This window comes from Fusarium pseudograminearum, chromosome 1 (genome assembly GCF_000303195.2).
Source record: "Fusarium pseudograminearum CS3096 chromosome 1, whole genome shotgun sequence".
In the NCBI taxonomy this organism is placed as follows: domain Eukaryota; kingdom Fungi; phylum Ascomycota; class Sordariomycetes; order Hypocreales; family Nectriaceae; genus Fusarium; species Fusarium pseudograminearum.
The window spans coordinates 1,559,908-1,579,602 of NC_031951.1; the positions used below are offsets into that span (position 1 = coordinate 1,559,908).

The 19,695-nt window shown below is 49.4% G+C and overlaps 6 protein-coding genes across 6 annotated transcripts, besides 3 other annotated features; 3 read left to right on the forward strand and 3 right to left on the reverse strand.

The window, feature by feature from the left end:
- Positions 1–1,099: 1,099 nt before the first annotated feature.
- FPSE_04424 (uncharacterized protein) lies at positions 1,100–2,388 on the forward strand (the record flags this gene model as incomplete). The annotated part of the gene is made up of 2 exons (XM_009257542.1): positions 1,100–1,357; positions 1,417–2,388. The coding sequence occupies 2 exons, from the start codon at positions 1,100–1,102 to the stop codon at positions 2,386–2,388; spliced, it is 1,230 nt and encodes a 409-aa protein (XP_009255817.1).
- A 795-nt stretch (positions 2,389–3,183) lies between these two features.
- On the forward strand, positions 3,184–4,967 carry TGL3 (the record flags this gene model as incomplete). The annotated part of the gene is made up of 3 exons (XM_009257543.1): positions 3,184–3,209; positions 3,376–4,192; positions 4,245–4,967. The coding sequence occupies 3 exons, from the start codon at positions 3,184–3,186 to the stop codon at positions 4,965–4,967; spliced, it is 1,566 nt and encodes a 521-aa protein (XP_009255818.1).
- Positions 4,968–5,705: 738 nt separating this feature from the next.
- On the reverse strand, positions 5,706–6,185 carry FPSE_04426 (uncharacterized protein; the record flags this gene model as incomplete). The annotated part of the gene is made up of 1 exon (XM_009257544.1): positions 5,706–6,185. The coding sequence occupies one exon, from the start codon at positions 6,183–6,185 to the stop codon at positions 5,706–5,708; it is 480 nt and encodes a 159-aa protein (XP_009255819.1).
- A 1,238-nt stretch (positions 6,186–7,423) lies between these two features.
- Positions 7,424–7,987, forward strand: FPSE_04427 (uncharacterized protein; the record flags this gene model as incomplete). Its single annotated transcript, XM_009257545.1, has 1 exon — positions 7,424–7,987. The coding sequence occupies one exon, from the start codon at positions 7,424–7,426 to the stop codon at positions 7,985–7,987; it is 564 nt and encodes a 187-aa protein (XP_009255820.1).
- A 500-nt stretch (positions 7,988–8,487) lies between these two features.
- Positions 8,488–8,513: a microsatellite.
- A 1,321-nt stretch (positions 8,514–9,834) lies between these two features.
- FEM1 lies at positions 9,835–10,521 on the reverse strand (the record flags this gene model as incomplete). The annotated part of the gene is made up of 2 exons (XM_009257546.1): positions 9,835–10,271; positions 10,329–10,521. The coding sequence occupies 2 exons, from the start codon at positions 10,519–10,521 to the stop codon at positions 9,835–9,837; spliced, it is 630 nt and encodes a 209-aa protein (XP_009255821.1).
- An 873-nt stretch (positions 10,522–11,394) lies between these two features.
- Positions 11,395–11,439: a repeat region.
- Positions 11,440–15,515: 4,076 nt separating this feature from the next.
- FPSE_04429 (uncharacterized protein) lies at positions 15,516–17,658 on the reverse strand (the record flags this gene model as incomplete). The annotated part of the gene is made up of 3 exons (XM_009257547.1): positions 15,516–16,806; positions 16,881–17,104; positions 17,557–17,658. 3 exons carry the CDS (start codon positions 17,656–17,658, stop codon positions 15,516–15,518), a joined length of 1,617 nt encoding a protein of 538 aa, XP_009255822.1.
- Positions 17,659–17,720: 62 nt separating this feature from the next.
- Positions 17,721–17,784: a repeat region.
- Positions 17,785–19,695: the final 1,911 nt, after the last annotated feature.

A 19,695-nucleotide genomic window follows, 5' to 3' on the forward strand; every position in this document is an offset into this window, starting at 1 on the left:
CATCTAGGGTAATGTATTCGTAGTGTTGCACTCGTACGGTAGTGAAAAGCATCGTGGCTGGTGAGGAGCCCTATACCTCTTCGAAGATGCCCCATCAGAGAAGAGATGAGAGGGAGGCCATGACAGCAGAGATGATAACAGCAACAGGATACAAGCAAGCCACACAGAGGCTGTTGCTAGCAATGAAGATCCCAAGGCAGGATAAGTGCAAGCGAGATGAAGCAAAGAATAACGAGATATAAGAAATCAAAGATACTCACATGCCAGAGAACAGGTTCGACATGGTTGACAGAAAGGCGGGGTGAAATCGTAGATAAAAGGGCAGAAGAGGTTTTCCCAAGCTTGAGGTTGAACAAGAGAGCCTTGGGTCTTGTTCCTCCTGATCGAAGCTGCGTGTAGAGTCGGGTCGAGTCGAGTCAAGCCCTGTTGTTAGGATCAGGTCAATATCAAATCCTCAATCCAATACCAGCAACAGGCGAGGCGTGATTGAGAAAGGGGGTTTTTGAGGTGTCGGTGTCGGGGCTCGATGAATGAATGGATCCCTCCATAGGATTAGAGGGTAGTCTAGCGGCTAAGTACCCCGTAACTCCCATGCTGTAGCAGACGGAGCGCCACACGCTAGCGCATCTTCCTCCCGGACCAGAGTGAAACCCACTCCCTGCTGCTCCGACTGCTCTGCTACTGGTTCTGTATGTCACCTGAAGCGCGCCATGCCTGTTTCAGAGATCTCCTGTAAATGCATCTTTGCCACCTTTTGACATTCTCCCTGTTTCCTGAGGCTGCACAACGCTGTAACTTCCATCCTTCTCCACCGACCTGCAACAGAGACGAGTTGACAGTGGCGACGAGACGACCTCACTGTTGACTGGCGACTTGGTACCTACCTGTAGAAAAGTGGCTGTTCACTGTGGCTGGTGATCCTCCAACCTCAGGCCCAGAAATAGTTTAGTCGGGTCAAAGACTCTAGTCGCGCGACTGAGCTGGACTGCAAGCTATTACTTTGTGCGCGCCAACACCAACCACTTTTCCATCCTCGTTCTTCTTCTCCAATTCCTCGATTGGCACTCTCCACAAGTCGCAAAAACACACAACCTATATCATGTCTGACTCAGATGGGCTAATTGACCCTATTGACGAGGGAGGCGACGACCTTTTCGGCGACGAAGGCGACGACGATATTGTACCTACCAAGGAGTCGGTCGATGAAGATGATGAGCTCGCCTCGGACCCAGAAGGGGACAGCTACGCGCGGTATCGCAACGACGATGAAGACCAAGCACAATTAGAGACTAAGGAGCGTGCTGTCCAAACTGTCACGACCTACCGGCATCGAGTTCCCAAGCCCAAAGATGGCGCGGTATGTCATATTCTGCTTCGCGCAACACATCAGGCGGGTTGCTAACTTTTCTTCCTCAGTTACGAGTCCTTCGCGTTCCCAAATTCATCAAGATCATGCCTGAAGAATACAACCCCGATACGTACCAGCCAAGCGAATTCGATATTGCGAATGCCAAGGCTGAACACCCCAAACACGTCGCCCGAGTTCGAAGAGACCACAGCACCGGCGAGCTGAAAAGCAACACAAACGTCTTCCACTGGAGCGATGGATCAGTGACTATTTCTGTCGGTGGAGAGCACTACGAAATCAACAGAAAGGCGCTCGCACCACCTGCAGACAAGCCCTACAGCGAGGTCCAGGATGGCCACTACTACGCCGCTGCCGCCGAACTACACAGCAATATCCTCATGACGGTTGGACATATCACGGAGCAATACAGCATTCGACCTAACAAGGCCGTCGGAGACGATGCGCTGACCCGCCTTGCTGAGAGAATGGCAAGCGCCAGTAAGCCTGCGAACGCAACAAATATGATTATCAACACTACTGAGGACCCCGAACTCCAGAAGAAGCAGGCTGAGTTGGCCGAGAAGGAGAGAAACAAGGCTCAGAGAAAACGAGAAAACGCCGAGGCCAAGATGGTTGGTGGCGTAGGTAGATCGTCTGGGCGCGGGGGAGGATTGTCCATTGGCGATCTTGAGGGAGGCCGCCGTGGTGCAGCAGGCTCTCGCAAGCGTGGCGCGCCCAGCGCAGGCAAGAACAGAAGACGTCGAGATGAAGAGTCCGACGAGGATCTTGAGGACGCCGTGGGCCGACACGAAGGCTACTCGCTCGATGATGGTTTCATCGTTAACAGTGACGATGAGGAAGCCGACAGCCCAGCCGATGACGACGATGAGGAAGAGCTTCTCGACGACGATGAGGATGAGAAGCCTCGGTCCAAAAAGCGACAGAGGACAAGGGATCGCAGCGACGACGACGGCAGTGATGTCGAACAGGCGGCAGGACGATCTCGTCGGAGGAATGTCATTGACGATGACGATGATTAGACTGGAGGTTCTTTATGGAGTTTTGGCAAACGCAACAAGACATTGGTTGCAGAATAAGCAAACAAAGGCATTGCTGTATAATATGATATTCTTTTAAATTATCAATCCGACTTTTAAGACTATGGTAGCCTAGCATAGTAGCTTTTATTCAACTTAGACTTTTTGGGATCGGCAAATAGTGAAGCTATAACTCACATGAACCACATTGTGTAATTGGTTCCATGCAGTCTGCGACTAGATGACCAAGTACAGTGACCTTTGTTATCTATTTATCAGCTTGAAGCTCATCCTGACCTCCCTTGCATGGCATGTGAGTGTGAGTGTGGCTGTCTAAGACTCTTTGGTGATCTCATTGGCAATCACATGCCGATTTAGCGTACTAAATGTAGGTGAACAAGGTACCGTACTTTCGTTGAGGGGAGCTCCACGGAACCCAACAACACCAACCTGCCTTACATATTTATCCTATAAACAATCTTTCATCTGTTCTAAACGCCTATAAGACTCGTTTCGCCGGTCCTGAGCTCCGTATATATAGTCAATGTTGCTCGTCTAGTACAAGGTACATTCGGCCACGCGTAATCCCGTCCTCGCGTTCACAACCGCAGACCTGATCCAATCTCTTGCAAATGGTGCTTGTGCTTGTGATCGGCCCTCGGTAACGCGATAATGGGGGTGGTAGTCACCGTATGGGGTGTCGTTGTGGACGTGGCCAGCTTCTGGCAGAGGGTAACCAACCCATCTCTCCTTTCCAACCATGGCGCGCGATCCGAGGTTCATCGTTTCTAACTAATCATGTCCCTGCAGAAGCTTCGAACCTGGTATACGCGCAAAAGCCCTGTTGAACTATGGCTGGATCTCTTGAGGACAGCAGAGGTCTTTGAGGACTGGGAGGAAGCCGCACTGCATCTTGATAACCTCCTTGGTCTTGATTTATGGCACGTATAGCTCTGGCCATTGGGGAAGCTCTCACTAACACGGCCACAGGAGGAATAACCCAGCTTCTAAATACTATGACTGGAGACTTATTGCGGAACGCCTGGACTCCCTTGCGACCGCACGGGAAGACGCCAACTTTCAACAGCTCGTCAATTTATTAAGATCCGGTCTTGTTCGGAATCTAGGAAACATCACCTCACCCAAGCTCTACAACCGATCCTTTGCTGGCACCAAGTATCTTATAGAAGAGTACATAACCCAGATTGCCGAAGCAGTGGAGGATATCCGTGCCCTCCCCACGACGCCGTCCGCCGTACATGGCCATGGGCCGTCTCTGACGACACAGATGAAGCTGGATTGTATACACGACACGCGGCAGGCTTTCGGAAGAAGCACCCTCGTTCTTCAAGGCGGTGCCATATTTGGCATGTGTCATTTAGGCGTTGTAAAGGCTCTCTTCTTACGCGGTTTGCTTCCTCGCATCATCACCGGTACAGCTACAGGCGCCTTGATCGCAGCTTTGGTCGCAATCCACACAGAAGAAGAGCTCCCAGCTGTCTTGAGCGGCGACGGTATCGACCTCTCAGCCTTTGCGCCAAAGGTTGGAACTGAGAATGGCGAACTCTCGACATTTCGAGCTTTCCAGTCACGGTGGGCGACTTTACTACGGAGAATTAGACGCTTCTCCAAGGAAGGTTACTTCCTTGACGTGACTGTGTTGGAGGAGTGTGTAAGAGCCAACGTCGGCGATCTCACCTTCGAGGAAGCCTACAATCGAAGCAAGAGGGTGTTGAACATTACGGTTGCGACAGAGGGTCAAGGAGGTGTACCGACGCTACTCAACTATCTCACCGCGCCTAATGTGGTACGTTTTTTATGTTTGTCTGTGATGCTTATGACTTGCTGATTCGTGCTAGTTGATCTGGACAGCTGCTGTGGCGTCGAATGCTTCATCGCCTTCGCTCTATGGCCACCGCAAGACAACAATGCTCTGTAAAGACGCTCACGGCAACATCGTACCTTGGGAACCCGCCACTACTATCGACTTTCGACACTGGACACACACATCGTACTCGGACCGAGACTCGCCCTTGAGGCGCATCGCTGAACTTTTCAACGTCAACCACTTTATCGTCAGCCAAGCCCGGCCATACCTCATCCCCTTTATCCAGTCCGATATGCATGGGCCATCCCTGGTAGAGTCGCGGAGCAAAACCACACAAGTCTCTGCTTTTCTGGTCCGCATGGTCGGATTGGAGATACGACACCGCCTCAGCCAACTGGATACGCTCAACCTCCTACCAACAGGTATCCGTCGCTTTTTAGTCGATGAGCAGGTACCAGCGGCCTCCATGGTTCTTGTGCCGGAAGTGACAGCCGGAGACTTTGTGAGATTGTTGGAAACACCGACTCGGGAAACCCTCAACTACTGGGTTCTGAGGGGCGAACGAAGCGTGTGGCCTGCCGTGGCTGCCCTGCGAATTAGGTGTGCCGTCGAGAACGAGCTCGACAGGTCTTACCAAGTGGTGAGAAAGTTCAAGGCTCCTGGACTGAGACGGAAGGGGAGCATGGCAGCCAGTATGGAGGCTGAAGGGAGGGAGCGTAATGGCCGGTTTGGCACTGATGTCGGTGCAAGTTGAATACTGTTTACTTCAAAGGCGCAGGGAGGCACGGAAGCATCGATAAACATTAGCCCTTTTATTCATTTGTTCTGTTTGTTTTTCTCATTCTATTGCATTTCTTGTTGCGTGCGCATTAAGATGAAGGTTTGATGTATTTCAAAGAAACATCACCACGTCTATTCCTGTTGTTTCAAGAACCCATGCTTCAAATTACTGCCTCATGCAATGTTTGACGTGCCCCCTCACTCAAAAACCCAAGACAAGGAAAGCGTCTGGTCACGCTTATGGAACTGTATCACTCCAAGGTCCAAGTTTGTTGGCAACCATACCGTCGATAAGAAATTTGACTGAATCTGTCAACGTCGCGAAGTCATTCTGCTTGCCCACGATGTCGTTGAGATGGACCGCGAAGCCCAGATCTTGAATACACTCGTATACGCCTTGTTCATTAGTATACTATGGGGTTCGCGTCAGGAATACCGGTGTGTTGATGGCCGTTTTAGCACAAAAATCCAGAGTGCAGTAGTCTGGTTTCTGCTGCAAACGGCGAAGGAATAATCCAAGCCGGGCAAGCTTGGCTATTGGTGACTGATCGGGCACTTCGGCCGGAACGTTGTCAAATAGGTTGTTCACAGAGCCCGACTGAGAACTGGCAGATACGGGTTCCGGAGAATGTGCGGTGGTCATAGGTGTTTCTGGTTCTCCAGTGGTCGTATATGTATTTGATTCTTCAGCTTCCAAATCTTGGGTCGAGTCCTACATCTGGCAGGATTGGATAGCATCTTGTGGACATCTACCAAATTCTCCGATGAACGAGATGTCGCTTCGTAAGGGTATGCGTAGTCTGCATCCGCAAAAGGCACCCAGAGGTTCACATGCCTCCATCAGATACATCAGACCGACGGCACAGCCTTCCTCAATTCCCACGAGGATAACATTCTCTCTTCCGACGATCTCGGACTCTGCTTCAACAACGGTATTGAGTTGACCCAGGGCATAGCCCACCTCAAGCCATTGTGCCTCGTTTCCCATCGTCTCATCAGACGAAAAACTCCACCACGTTGGTTTATCATAAAGAGCCTTGGAGTAGAGGACACGATGACGGAAAGCCTTGTGCTTTCCCAGGGCTGGTCCGTCAGAAGTGGAGTGTGTGATCCTGTCCAATTTTCTTTTCTGGTCAAGAATCCAGATAAAGCTGCACTTGAGATCTTGACTATTGGAGGGGTTCGGGTTCATATTGTCGAATTGCTGCTGGGCGGGATGAATGAGACTTATGTTTTAGGCCTGCAACTGGTAGTATATGTGCATATGAGGAGATTAAGTTCTGTTGAAGTGGAAGTACCTTAGTACCCGGGTGAGAGGTGAATACAGGCGCTTGGGAAGGATCGATGTTGATAGATAGCAGATTTCGCAGGTCACAGCCAATTAATGGAAGGCACTACTGTCCCGTCGACACGGTCAAGTCTTGACGAAACCGCCGAATCATTACAATCAATATGTTAGTAGGCATTCCTCGTTCTCTCAACTACCTCCATGGTTATATTGTGCTGGATGTATGGGTGTTCTTGAACCGTTGCACTCCGAGGGCGATGCACATATCCCGACGGTCACGAGACTTGGCTTTCCCATCATTAGCTCCCCTCCCTTCTTTTTTCCCAAAATAGACCTCCATCTATCAAACTGGGCGTCAAAGGAAAGTGAGGCGATTAGCTTCTGACAGGTAATCGTGAACTCTTGTCTAATTCCAAACGGGTTAGAGGGAGTTATGCCATGCGATGATGACACCACTTGTTGAACACAACGACATCGAGACTCATAGTAGTCAGTCGTCGCTCCTTGGGGTACCAGAAAAACTGGCCGCTGGAAACACAAGAGACGAAATTAGTAGGTCAGCTTATGCTACTTATACCACGCTCTTCAGGCTGTTTATTTTTGTATACTAAGACTCAAGAGGCTAACTTTTCTGCTACCCACAGGTAGTCAGTGCAAGTGCAGGTACAGTTAACAGGTAGGTAGTATGCATGCGGCCCTTTCACGATAAGACTGATTCTCCGCGTATTAATTACATAGGGCTGTCGGGTCGAGACTGTCTCATCATACTACAGGCAATGGGAGACGTCAGCGCATCAATCAGCGTGGCTTCTTGGGTGCGATTGACGAATCGTGGGAGTTTGCGTACAGGCCAGATCTGATGCGATGACGGTTCATTCGTGAGTTCAAAAGGCCTGGCCTCACCCACCTCCTCGGGTCGATCTCTCTTCACTGCAATCCAGTTTCAAAGAAGTTCCTGTCCAACACTTCAGCTTGATCAAACTATCACATCTAATTGTCGTTCTTGTATCACACACTACGGTCACGCATTGCTCATACGCAGAGCAACCTTGCACTACATCCTCTCCATATATATCAACGACGATTCGCGGGGGCCTGACTCATTTTTCCTAAACTGAAACAACATCCGGCTTTGTTTCAAAATGGACGTCTTCGATAGTCACGAAAACAGCTCTGAATCCTCGATATCCCTTGCCTCGTCTGTCTTTACACATGATCCTGACTTTTCACCTTATGACTCGTATGTTGTCGACTCTGACGCCCCTGATGATATGGATGTGGATGATGACGTCCAGCCACCTCAGCACTATGGTCCTCCCAGTTATGAGTCCTTGATGCTCGAGAACACTACTGTCCGTTCTGATGCCGACTTCTTCTCCGTCACGGGCTGGACAACAGCAACCATCGGGTCGTCGTCGGTCGTCTCCACCTCCGAGACAAGATGTCCCACTCCGGCCTCAGCCCCGGCAGCCGATCTCCAAGTCCAGGAACCCCGGTCTTCAGACTCCTCCATGACCACTCCCAGTCCCGTCTCGCACGTGGTCGGCCGTGCTTCTGACATCTCCACCGGCGTCGATTCCTTGTTCAACTACAGATACGCCTTTGTCTTCCAAGATGATCAAGGACTATGCGGCATCGGAGCGTGGGCTGACATCGCGACGAGTCCATTACTTGCCAAGAAGAAGCGGATGACTCCGCGACAGTGATAATCTTGTATTCCCAGACTTTGTTTTATCTTTGTGTCCCTCCCTTGCCTTTGTCGCTAGAATCTGACTGTATTACCTTGAGACAAACAGGATCAAGGAATTTCGTTGGTTTCCACTTCTTCATTTCATCTCGTCTCGTCCTTTTGCCGTCCAACGGGTGGTCGCGCGTTTCATCTACAGTATTTTTTCCGTTTCCTCTTCCCCTCTGTTTTTTTTTTCTTCTCTTTCTTTCGTCTGGTCTTATGTAGGATGATGGAAGCTTGGGCGGTACAAATGTTTCTTTCTTCCCCGCTCGTGCCTTTTTCGTATTAGTTATATGTAACTTTATCTTTGTCTTGGAAAAAGCAAATGCAAAACGGGGCGTTATTGGGATAGTCGTTCGTTTCAAAACATCAACAGGTCAAAGACATGGCGGAGACAGAAGCAGACACAGCCACACCCACACAAAGAAACAGGAATGTTTGCTGGCGCAAGGGGCCTTGCATCAGATCACTTGCTTGTTTGTTTTGCTTTGCTTTGCTTTGCTATTGTGTACATATCAGATGAGATCGGTCACACCGGAAGACAAGGAGAAGAGATAATGCAAAACTTGACCATGTATTCTCCCTTTCCCCACGCGAATTGATGCCCATGAAATGTAACACAAACCCGTTAATAAAACGGGCAAGGAAGCGATCAGCATTGACAATCGAAACCTGTTTGCTGTGCTGTGCAGGGTACAGAGTCGCAGTGGTAATTAATTAAACCTCAAGACACTGCATGCATCGTGGGTTTGGCGGATCCTGTGTCTCAAGTACACGCGTCTGGAGTTAGTCGTTCAAGGCTTGAAACCGATAATTTAATTACCGGCGTGCGACAAGTTTTTCGGTCAAATACCTCGAGGTCTTGTGTATGTATCTGTACCAACCGCAAAGGCGGTGATGGATCGACTGTTTGCTTACCAGGATACCTAGATAACTAATGAAGATCGCATAAAAGATCAGGTGGAATGTCCCGAAGAGGGAGGTAGCATATAAGGAAATCTCGGTGTTAAACGGAGCAAGCGAGATCCGGAACCATAAAATGCGGCAATTCTTTTTTCTTGGATGCCGAATGAAGAAATGTCCACTGATATCATACACTTGCTATAGCAGGGAATAATCCCTACCAGGCACGCGAGGGTTGAAGGATTGCAGGATTACCCGCCCGGCCAAGGGGTCAGTTTGCAGTAGTCGAGCCGTTGGGATGATGATTCTGAAACTGCAATTGGGCCGTAGATGCATGGGTTGGCAGGCAGATCAGACCGGGAACCTGCATAAGGAAGTGGAAAGCAGAAGCAAATTCAACAACGGAGTCAGATTTGACTGACAGAGTAAAAGAGAGATGGAGCAGGATAGCAAACCTACTTCTTCTCCACAGTAATAAAAAACCAACCAACCCATGACATCAGAAGCTTTGATTCAAGGGAGTGAGAAGCTTCTACAATGGAGACAAACTCAAATCCCATCAATAGGAAGAAGCCCATAACGCCTGTCCCGCATCTCAATGTTAACAACCATGTAGGATGTAAAAGCCAGACAGATTTCAACATTGATACATCACAGCAATAGGAAACGAATAGTTGTAAAAAGGCAGACCAACTTTGAGTCTAATTGATTTCTAAATACCTGGCTCTGGCTCTCGTTCCTCCCTGATAAGCCAACGCGGGCTTCATCATAGGATACAGCCGGCCGTGACGCCTCGTGGGGTAACCGGAAACGAATAAACAAAGGCCATCATTAAAGTAGAATTATACACCGAAAACTTGAATCTCATCAAACCGCTCTTTCTCATCCCGCGTATTCGTGCAGAAAAATCATGTCCATAACTTAGTTGAGGTAAACCATGGCCATGGCGGCACCGGCAATGAGAGCCAGGGAAGAGGTCATGCGGGTAGCACCGCTGACGGGAACCTCAGGGACACCAGTCTGGCCAGCACCGCCGGTCTTGGTGGGGGTAGCAATAGGAGTGGTGGCGTTCTTGGGGGGAATGGGGACGTGAGTGGGAATGATGGGCTTAGCAGTGGTGGCCTCCTCGACAGGCTTGGTGACACTGGCGAGAGTGGTAGCCTGCTCGGTGGTCTGGGCAGCGGTGGTCTCAACAGCGGACTTGGTAGCAGAGGTGACGGAGGGAGCGTCGTAAGAACCCTCGTAGGTGAACTGAGCGCTGTAGTTGATGTCACCAGCAGAGTCGGTGATCTTGAAGTTGTAGGTGTCCGAGGGGAGCTGAGAAGGAGTGAAGGTGAAAGAGTCACCCTTGGCGCCGCCTGGTGTGTTGGTTAGTATGATGATCAAAGAGCAGCCAAGATTAGTTTGAGACATACTGGTCAAGGTCTTGTAGTCATTGAGGTCGGTAGACTCTCCGTTCTGGAGGATGATGGTGCAACCAGAGTCACATCCAGAGTAGCGGATGGTGTAAGGCTTGCCCTCAGTGAGAGCGAAATCAGTGTTGAGGAAAGCAGGCTTGGCCAGGGCCATGGTGGCGAAGGCAGCGATGGTAGCGATAGTGTACTTCATTTTGAAGGTTGGTTGGGTTTGTGGGATTGAAAGAATGACTGAGTTATTACTATCAGTCAGGTTAGTGGATGCTTTGCTTTGTGATATTTCGATAAAGCGTGAAGAGTAGTGAAGCTATGAGCAATAGTGCGTGCGTTGGATGATGTAGTATGCGAGGGGTTTAAGAGCGCGAGTTGTTATGATATAGACAATTCGCGGACCAGGACCAGGCAGACATTTCCAAGTGAATCACTAGCACCTGCTTGGGCTGTCGGTTGACTGTCAGTGTCGGCAGGTGCCAGCGGCCCTAGTTGGTGATATCGACGGCTGCTGCCAGTGCCAAAGCCCGCGTCATATTCCAACGCCATAGAAGGAAACCGGGAGTGTGATTGTATGCGGATGCGGATGGTGCCTTGCAAGGGAAAGACCGAGGGTAGTATTCAACTTACATTAAGGTAGGTAAGAGGCACAACGAGGTAGCGATTGACTAGAGGTAGACTGCGTTGATAGAGAAGAGAGAAAAGGAAGGGGATTGAGCAGACGGAGGGAGGCTTATTATAATAAAGGGAACTGAGAGCTAGTGACAATAGAATGGCAATACTAACAACAATAAAGGGGATAGGATGTTCTGTGAATCAAACGCTACGCTACTCTATCCTACGGATACCAACCTAATCAATCCCACGAGACCTTGGATCCTGGGCAGTAGGTAGTATCTAGACCAGGTCAATGGATGTGGAGGCTAATGGGAAGGGAAGGGGGGTGTGATGGAAGGCCAAGAAAGAGGTGTGAGGCACGACCGAGGCGTAGCATCCCTAATCCATTATCCCCTACAGAAAAAAGCTGTAGGTACTTGCTGAGGCACTTACTCTGCGCTTTGTTGTGTGTATTGTGCTCCTTCTCCTTCTCCTTTCCTTTAGTTCCTTCCTTTCCCCCTTCGCTTCAGATTCTTTGCACTTGACCATGGTCCCTGTGCTCTTCACCCACAAGTGGGGTCTGCTCAGAGCTTGCTGCCAATAATCTTGCTTGGTTTCAGTGATCCCATCTCCTTCTTCCCTAAACCCATGCCTTGATTGCTTGGCCCATTTCGCTACATCATCACATTCCATCCACTGGCAGGCCAGCCACGGCTTTGCAATGCCCGAACCAGAACGGATCATGTCAGATCCCTGCTGAGGAAATTAGCCATGCAGGCGTAGCGTTCAGAGCGTGCCATCGCTATGCCCTTTGTGGCGCTCTCATCACTTCGCAGTTCAATGCTCGCTCCTCCAAGGATGCTCCAGCTCCACCTGCAGGACCAACTTACAACCTGTTGGAGCGCTGTGCCTGACAGCCAAAGCGGGCACGCGCCCATTAAGCATCGCTAGTGATATGCGGCCTCGATCCATCACAATTTGACTGCCTTGCCCCCCCGACTGCAATTATGTACCTCTCAACCTGGGCACATATACCTGCAATTCCTCGCTATCAGCGGATACCTTCTGACGTTAATATTGCACATCTCCCAACAGGGAGATTCCAGTCCGTTTGGTCATGAGTCGAGCGTTGATCAAAGCGTATCTCTCTGTTCAATCAATCCCACCGCATCCCCGTGCTGGTCAAGGGTTTGTCAGCCTTGCCTTAGTCCGGTAAGTGGTCACGGCGCGCTGCTCCGGTGCGCACCGGAGGTGGTGCACCTATTTTCTGGGGCAAGGTCAGGCCAGTTTCCCTACCTTTCCTTTGGGTATCCAAAAACTAGGATGTGAAGAGATTCGTCGACGAAATTGCATGCCCAGTTTACACCAGCTCACGCCTATTTAGTGTCTTAGTATTTTTCGCGCCCCAAGCAATTAGTCAAGTTTTCTGGCACACCTTCGCCTACCCTACTGTACCCAGTGAGTAGCGATAGCCGCCATGATTTTAGGTTGACATCCTAGACAAGCTGTCGTAAGCCTCCCCGATGCAATGCGATCCAGCAAAATAGTCGTGTCTTTGTTCTGCTATGCATTGCCTTTACAAGTCGGCCTATGTCTTGTCACAAGCTGCATCTCATGTAACAGATAAAAATTTGCTCTAGCTAACAAGACATGACCAGTGTTCATCCTTCTCTATTATGATGTCGTCGCATGCGAGCAATACGTTTAATCCTTACACTCAACCTATAGAGCAGGCTACAATATGATAGGAGGATTGATGATAGCGGATATCAAGACCCTTGCGGGCTGTGGCCAACGGTTCTCAACAACCGGGAAATTTCAGCATGTCGGCTGCTGCAATTATCGATCCTCTCCTCCCCACGGCGGTCTGGATGCTTGCCGCTATTGGAAACCTGGACTCACCCCCTGGCAGACTCACCTTTCCTTATCGGGCACCACTTTAATGACATTGCCCCCCTTGGCTTGTCAATAGTTCCAATAGCCAGCTTCAATCGTTGTCTTTTCCATGTAAGCACTTGAGATTCTTGTTCAGTAATGACTCTTGCAAATTTTCTTGGAAACATTGATGAATTAGGGCGTTCTCGGCATTGGCTATGTCGAATTCAACTCCCCGCTACTGGCTACAACGACCCGAGACTGCCATCTCAGGTGCCTACGGCGCATCATCCTTCGATAGTCTTTACCGAAAGTGCGTCCAGCGCAAATTAGTGTGAATCATTGCCCGCTGATGGCGCACGCCATATGTACGTTGCTGTAGCTGAACGTTGGGCAATAAAGACAACAAACATACATGGCCACTCATGCAAGGCTTTCACTGCCTGATGACTGCATGCCGTGACAGCATTGGCAAACAATTACAATGTAACGCAGCAAGGCAAAGCTATGGCTGACGACATCATCATCGTTTGCTCTCGCATTTTGGTTCAATCTTTCAAGTAAGTAAAGAGACATGCACTGCAACACATTCCACACAACTTGGCATAGCTTCCGAGCCTCGAGAAAGGACTACGCAAGAGCATTCGTACCATGCATTCTTTTCACCAACCCAATCCCCATGGCGCAGCCTTGCTGATGATATAGCGTACTCTCCAGCCTTCTGCAACAGCATCGTGAACCAATATGGCTCGTTGACTGCCGCACCAGTTTCTAAATCGGTGTGTTTGTTGTTGACGTTGTCTTTGTGGCTTGAAAATCGGTTAGAAAAGTCACAGAGATTCCCTTAACAACAAATCCGAGAACGGAGGGCGAATGCGCAACCGTTCCATGCTGAGACATAACCTTATTTCTCGGCTCATTGTCTCTTCTTTCCTCGAGCTAACAATCTTTAGAAACATACTGGTCAACCGACAGAGTACGTGCGGTGTAAGTGCGGTGTAAGTGAATCACGCAAAGGCACTTGGACGATGCACGAATGTTGAACCTTCTGGGGTTTGCAACACTTCCTGGTCATGGAAGCATCGAATGCAGGCATTGCACCGGCCAAACGATATCAGGCTGGGGTCCCCAACTTTTGGCATTGCCCACGCTCAGGACCATGCAGGCCAGTCCAGGCCAATCCGGACATCGCATTAACCAACATCACTAGCACCCCACACACAATATGAAAGCCTGCATTGCTGCTGGCTGGCTGGATTGGTTCCGTCGAACTACGGGGCCACCCTCTCCGGACTATACCTTTTTCGAGCATCCTCATGATAGCCACAGCCTTGGCTGATAGAGGCCGCCATTATTAGCCAAGCCTTCACGATACCATGATGGGCTATCTTTGATATCCCTTATTTTATATCATAATTTCCTTTCGACTCTTCTAGACGTTGACTCTCCGGCTGGGCATTCGGCAAGAAAACCAAGCGTGCTGAAAATATCTTTTCGTCCTTCCAGAAAGCATCGTCGCCCCCGAAGCTTGGCTTCTTTCTTCAGGGTAGGATCCAAACTTTGCGGAGATGGGCAACGTCTTTTAGTGCAAAGTGCGTTCGAAGCTATCAGCAACCCCGGTTCGGCATTGAAGATCGCAGGAAATGAAATGCCTCATTTTGATGGAACGTCATGAGCGCCGATCCAAGTCCTTTGATTTCACTAACCACGGAACAAGTAAGTTTGCTTTCCGTGACAAGCGCTTCCATCTCGGCTGTCGACCATGATCAGTTCAAACTCATACAAAAGTCAAAATACTCTTTGGCGTTTGCGCAGGGTCTTTTCCAGCCTCCTCCCCCAGAATGTTCACAGACCAGCCTGTGAGCATTCGCCCTAGCGACGTCTCATTTCTCAAACAAACTGTCGTTTTGACCCTGTTATCCGACCGCGACCGTAACCAACTCGCAGCTAGCAGCCACCCGGCCACTCGAAGATCATAGTGCGATGCGATCGATCTATCTCACTCACGCTTGGAGAAGTAGACGCCTCAATGTTTCTCTCTGTCAACACTATCATGATGTGCGCCCGTTGAACAATGGCGTTTGTCCTGCCTGGACCTTGGGAAGGTTGGACCAGCGAAGGCTGGTGAACTGTAAATGCCTACCTACAAGATATTTAAGGTTAAGATCTGGACCAAACTGAGGTTAAAGCATGTGGCCATTGGGTCGCGTCAACTCAGTCCTTTGACAGAGAAATACCACTAACGAAGAAGAAGAAAAGTTAAAATTAATTGTTTAATAGCCGGTGCTAACGTTTGCGGGTTGGCGCTGGCGTTGATTTGTTTGTTTAGTCACACATGAGTCTTTCTTTGGCACGGAACGGTGCATTTTTCCATTAAACTCTTCATTTCCAGAAATTGTCATTGCCTTTTTTCAATTAAAATGTGCTCTGCACCTACGTGTAGGTAGCGAGCTATTGCTGTTTTGCCAAGTACGTACATACTCAAAGTGTATCCTTCAAAGTTCCCAAGCGTAGAAGTCGACGCTAGAATTCAACTCCCTTGAACCACACCTGACGTGGAGACACTCCTCCATGCCATAGCACAAATATCCTTTTCCCTAAGGATTTGCTAAAATGCCTGCCAATGTATCGCCATCTTATCCTATCCACTCCAAAAGGCCTTGACAAGAGGAACCCGAGAACCAACACGCGACATGAGCGCACAAATTCCAATATGTTCCCACTTTAATGCTCAAGCAGACGCAAGCTACCCTGCACGACAACGTTCTCAAGGATAGATCCAGGTGGGACGTCGATGGTGCTACCCTCTGTAGCAACGATGATGACAGTGCCCTTGAGCGTCACACCACGGCCGAGGTTGACGGCACCAGTGATGGTGAGGTGGTCCAGCTCCAACACCTTGGGGATGGAGGGGATTCGCTTCTGGAAATCTGAGACCTTCTTGAAGTCACCACCGAGCTTGATCAAGGGGGCGTCACCGAAGCGGGCGGCGCTCATTTGAAGCTGACCGTGCTTCAATGTGTAGAGATCAGACTTGACAAGCATGAGGTCAGAGCAAGTCTTGACTGGCAAGAATCGTCGACGGGGAACGTTGACACCGTGGGCGTTGTTGAAGTGACGAATGGCAGCACCGACAGCGGTCTCGAGCTGAACGATGGAGATGTCGGACTCTCCCTTCTTGTCACCGGGGATAGTCTTGCCGTTGGGGATAATCTCCATCTCAAGCTCATCATTCTCCACGACACGCTTAATAGCCTTGAGGTTGAGCCAGATATTGTTGGTGTTGAAGTACTTGAACTTCTTGATGGACTTGAACTCATTGACATGCTCCTTGGGAACCTGGGCGATTTCAAGCAGGCGAACGGAGCCTTCGTAGTCAATAATGGTACCACCCTTGACATCGGCCTTGGTCTTGTTGGTCAACTCCATGATGTACTCGGAGTCGGTCTCCATCATGTGCTGGAGGATGCGGAGATCGACAACAGCGCCCAAGTTGTCGACGTTGGACAGGAAGACGATCTCGATACCTCGCTCGAGGAGCTTGTCGAGAATGCCAGAGTTGTAGAGAGACTCGAAAACATCACCGTGACCAGGGGGGTACCACTCGTTGATGGGAGAGTCGTTGTCCTTGGGGACAGGGAGGAGAGAGTCCTTGTAGACTCGGGGGTATCGGGACTGATTGAAGGTAAGGATATCGACGTTGTGGCCCTCGTACTTCTTAATGATGGCAGCGGTGTCGTCGTTTGTGTTGAAAGAGTTCATGAGGATGAAAGGGACGTTGACATCGTATGTGCGGTTGAGGTACTCGATCTGTCGCACGGAAAGGTCGAGGAAGGACATGCCATCACGGACCTCGATAACGGACTTGGGACCGACGCAACCCATAGAGGTTCCCAGGCCACCGTTGAGCTTGAGAACGGCGAGCTTGTTGAGGAACTGGACAGACTCGGTGTTGGCAAGGTCATCGTAGTCGACGACCTGGCCCTGGGCGGGAGGGGCAATGCGATCCCAGTCTCTACACAATTATCAGCAACTGTCGGGTTTAAATATAACTGTTCGGAGGGAGGGGGTGAGCATACACTGCGTTACCCTTCGCCTTGTCGTTCAAGTATCGTCGGAACAGGGCGAAGAAGTTGTCCATCTCGGTCTCGAACAGCTGCAGACATCTGGTTAGCTTGGGATGGTCCCAGAGAGTATTCATCTGATCTTGAACTTGCCTTCTTCTGCTCGGGGTCCTTGACAGTCTCGGCGAGGTTGGTCAGAGCATTTCGCATCTGAGCGGCGGCGACGTTGGTTGAGGTGTTCTCGAAAGCCTGGTGCATGATGGATTAGTACAATGCAAAAATACGATTGCCTGCTTCAGAATTGATCGCGAATCTCGGTGATCTTTCTGTTTGATTGTGGTTTTGTGAGATGGAAGGGAAGTTGCCATTCTCCTCGAAACATCCAAATCGACTCGAAGGGAGAGAGAGGGGTGAATATGCGCGCGTTGCCGTTGTGTTCATTGTGTCTGATGCAATGGAATTTGACGAATTCAAAGCTTGTTCATAGCCGCAGCTGCGTCTGTGTGATGGCTAGGTTTCGACATCACCACAGAGGCAGTCGCAGGCCATTGTTAAGTTTTGGAAACAGCCACAGGTTCACCGTAGGTAGGTGGTAGTACCAACATCATGGCATGATGCATATTCACGCCCTCATGAGCTCCCAACGAATGCCTTGTTCCACAAGACCACCAAAGGAGGGTGAATGACTGTGCTGAACTCACCATGTGACTGCGTGTCTTGCCATGACGACGCTCGTTGCCCTGCTCATCGCCGGTGTTAGGCTTGAGGTGGGTAGGCAGCGCGCTCTTGATAATATTGGCCATTGTGAAGGGAGTATGAGGGGAAGATTATTAGTAGGAGGGGAACCAATATGGAAGCAATCAATGGAGAGGAAGATGAATGGAGAAGAGAGAGATGAAGATGGAGAGGAAGAGAAGAAAGAGGAGGAGCAAGTATGTATGTTAAGGAAAGATACGGTAGTAGGAAAGGGGAGGGAGAGCAGATGCGGGGCGGTAATGCCCTGGCTTGCAGCTCTCGTCTGCTGTTGCCCATGCCATGGCCCATGGATTGCAACTTCTTGGTGGGGGTGGCGACGGAGCTGTTCCCTGTAAGGACAGAATAAGTCGGACACTTGTCTGGAGAAGGATACAATACTTTGTCTCTTTTATTTTCCATCATGATTCTGCTGAGAAGATCGTAACAGTGACGTTGAATCTTATTATTATTTTTACTTTAATTTTCTGTAAACCTGTCTAGGTCCTTTCTGCATCAACAATTATGCAGTACATTTTCTTTGTTGGCCAGTACGGTACCAAATATCAGAGACAATGAGCCAAGTTGCGGTGACAACCCCCTTCACTGTTTGTTTACCGTAGACACTCGGTGATATTGATCGTCTAGATCCAGCTCGCTCAGCTCCCATGCTTTGTCGAGGCGAGACTATTGGCCGTTGGGGGGAATGGAGGCTGGTAACTCGTACCCGTTGTCTGGGTACTGTAGACAAGATGAGGCGAGTAGGCGGTGGCTTTAAAGGAGGAGATGAAGATGCTTCGTTTCTCCTTTTTGTTATTATTCCATCTCGCACATTGATTTTATCGTAATTGTTCATTTCTCTGCTCTGTGTCTCTGTCTCTGATGCGTAGTATTCTTAGTAGACGGGAATTAAAAACCCCACCAACTCACCACTTTGAACTAGCGATCTCTCATCTCCATCTCATCTCTCTCTCTCTCCTTGTAGCGGGCCCAACCCAACCATGAACTAGGATCCGGGACCCGTTTGCCGCTACAATCAGTATATAATTAGCAGTAAACTACTCAGTTAGTCGAGATGATGGGCAAAAGATTGAATTCGAGATCGGTCCTTTGCCGATATGATACTACAGAAACCCATGTATGATTTTCCTAATAAAGATGGAAACATAAGCAAAACTACTCTGTGCTCCATACCACCCTGTCAGAAAAAGAAAAAAAACCTTTTGACGGGAACTAAATGTGGTATCATGGCAATGGATGGCTAGTTTTGGTCCAAGTACACCACCTTTTCATCATGATATCGCTCATTGAATTGCCACTTCCTTACCCAATACAGCAAACCGCTCAATATTAAATCCCTCTTTTTCGTTCAACAACCTACTAGAAGAAATCAACAAGAAGAAATTTCTGTTTCCCGCGGGTGAGGTAACATCCCCAACCAGCTTACATTTACTGTACATAATGCCCCAAACTTTCTCCTTCAACGGTGAGGACATGGACAAAAAAGGCCAAAGCTCCCGCAGCTCTCCGCACGCAAACTATCTCGTGGCTTTACAATTGGTTGACCATAGCTAAGATAATGGAGTCTAGGCCCAGTCGAAATTGGACAAGAGTGGATGCAATGAGGTTGACCATGCTTAGTCTCGACACTATCTAACTATGCATCGGTCGATCCTGTACTGATATACCTAATGCTTGACTTGTGTCGAGCAGTTATGTATACACTGAATCAGAGAATAGAGACAGAGATAAGAATATAGAAGTACAAGAGTCTGTGTAACCCACTGACATGCGCCTCTCCCGCTCTATCATGCCGTGAGTCAACCCTCACATGCAAGCCTTGATATGTCGAGTACCCTTCATTTATCATCTCATCCACGTGGCCTTGGCAGTGGACAAGAAGCCTGCTTACCCTACATATTCAAAGACATGACAGCGTGAATACAGGGCCAATATCCTGACAGCTCCTCCACCATGTATGTAAATCACGCTGATGCCCAATATTGTGATTCTTTAGACCTCCAACTCCTCACTACTTCATGCGCCGCAGTTTGGTGGAGTGCCGTCCTATGATACCCTGCTTGATTACTTGGTAACAGTTAATAGGG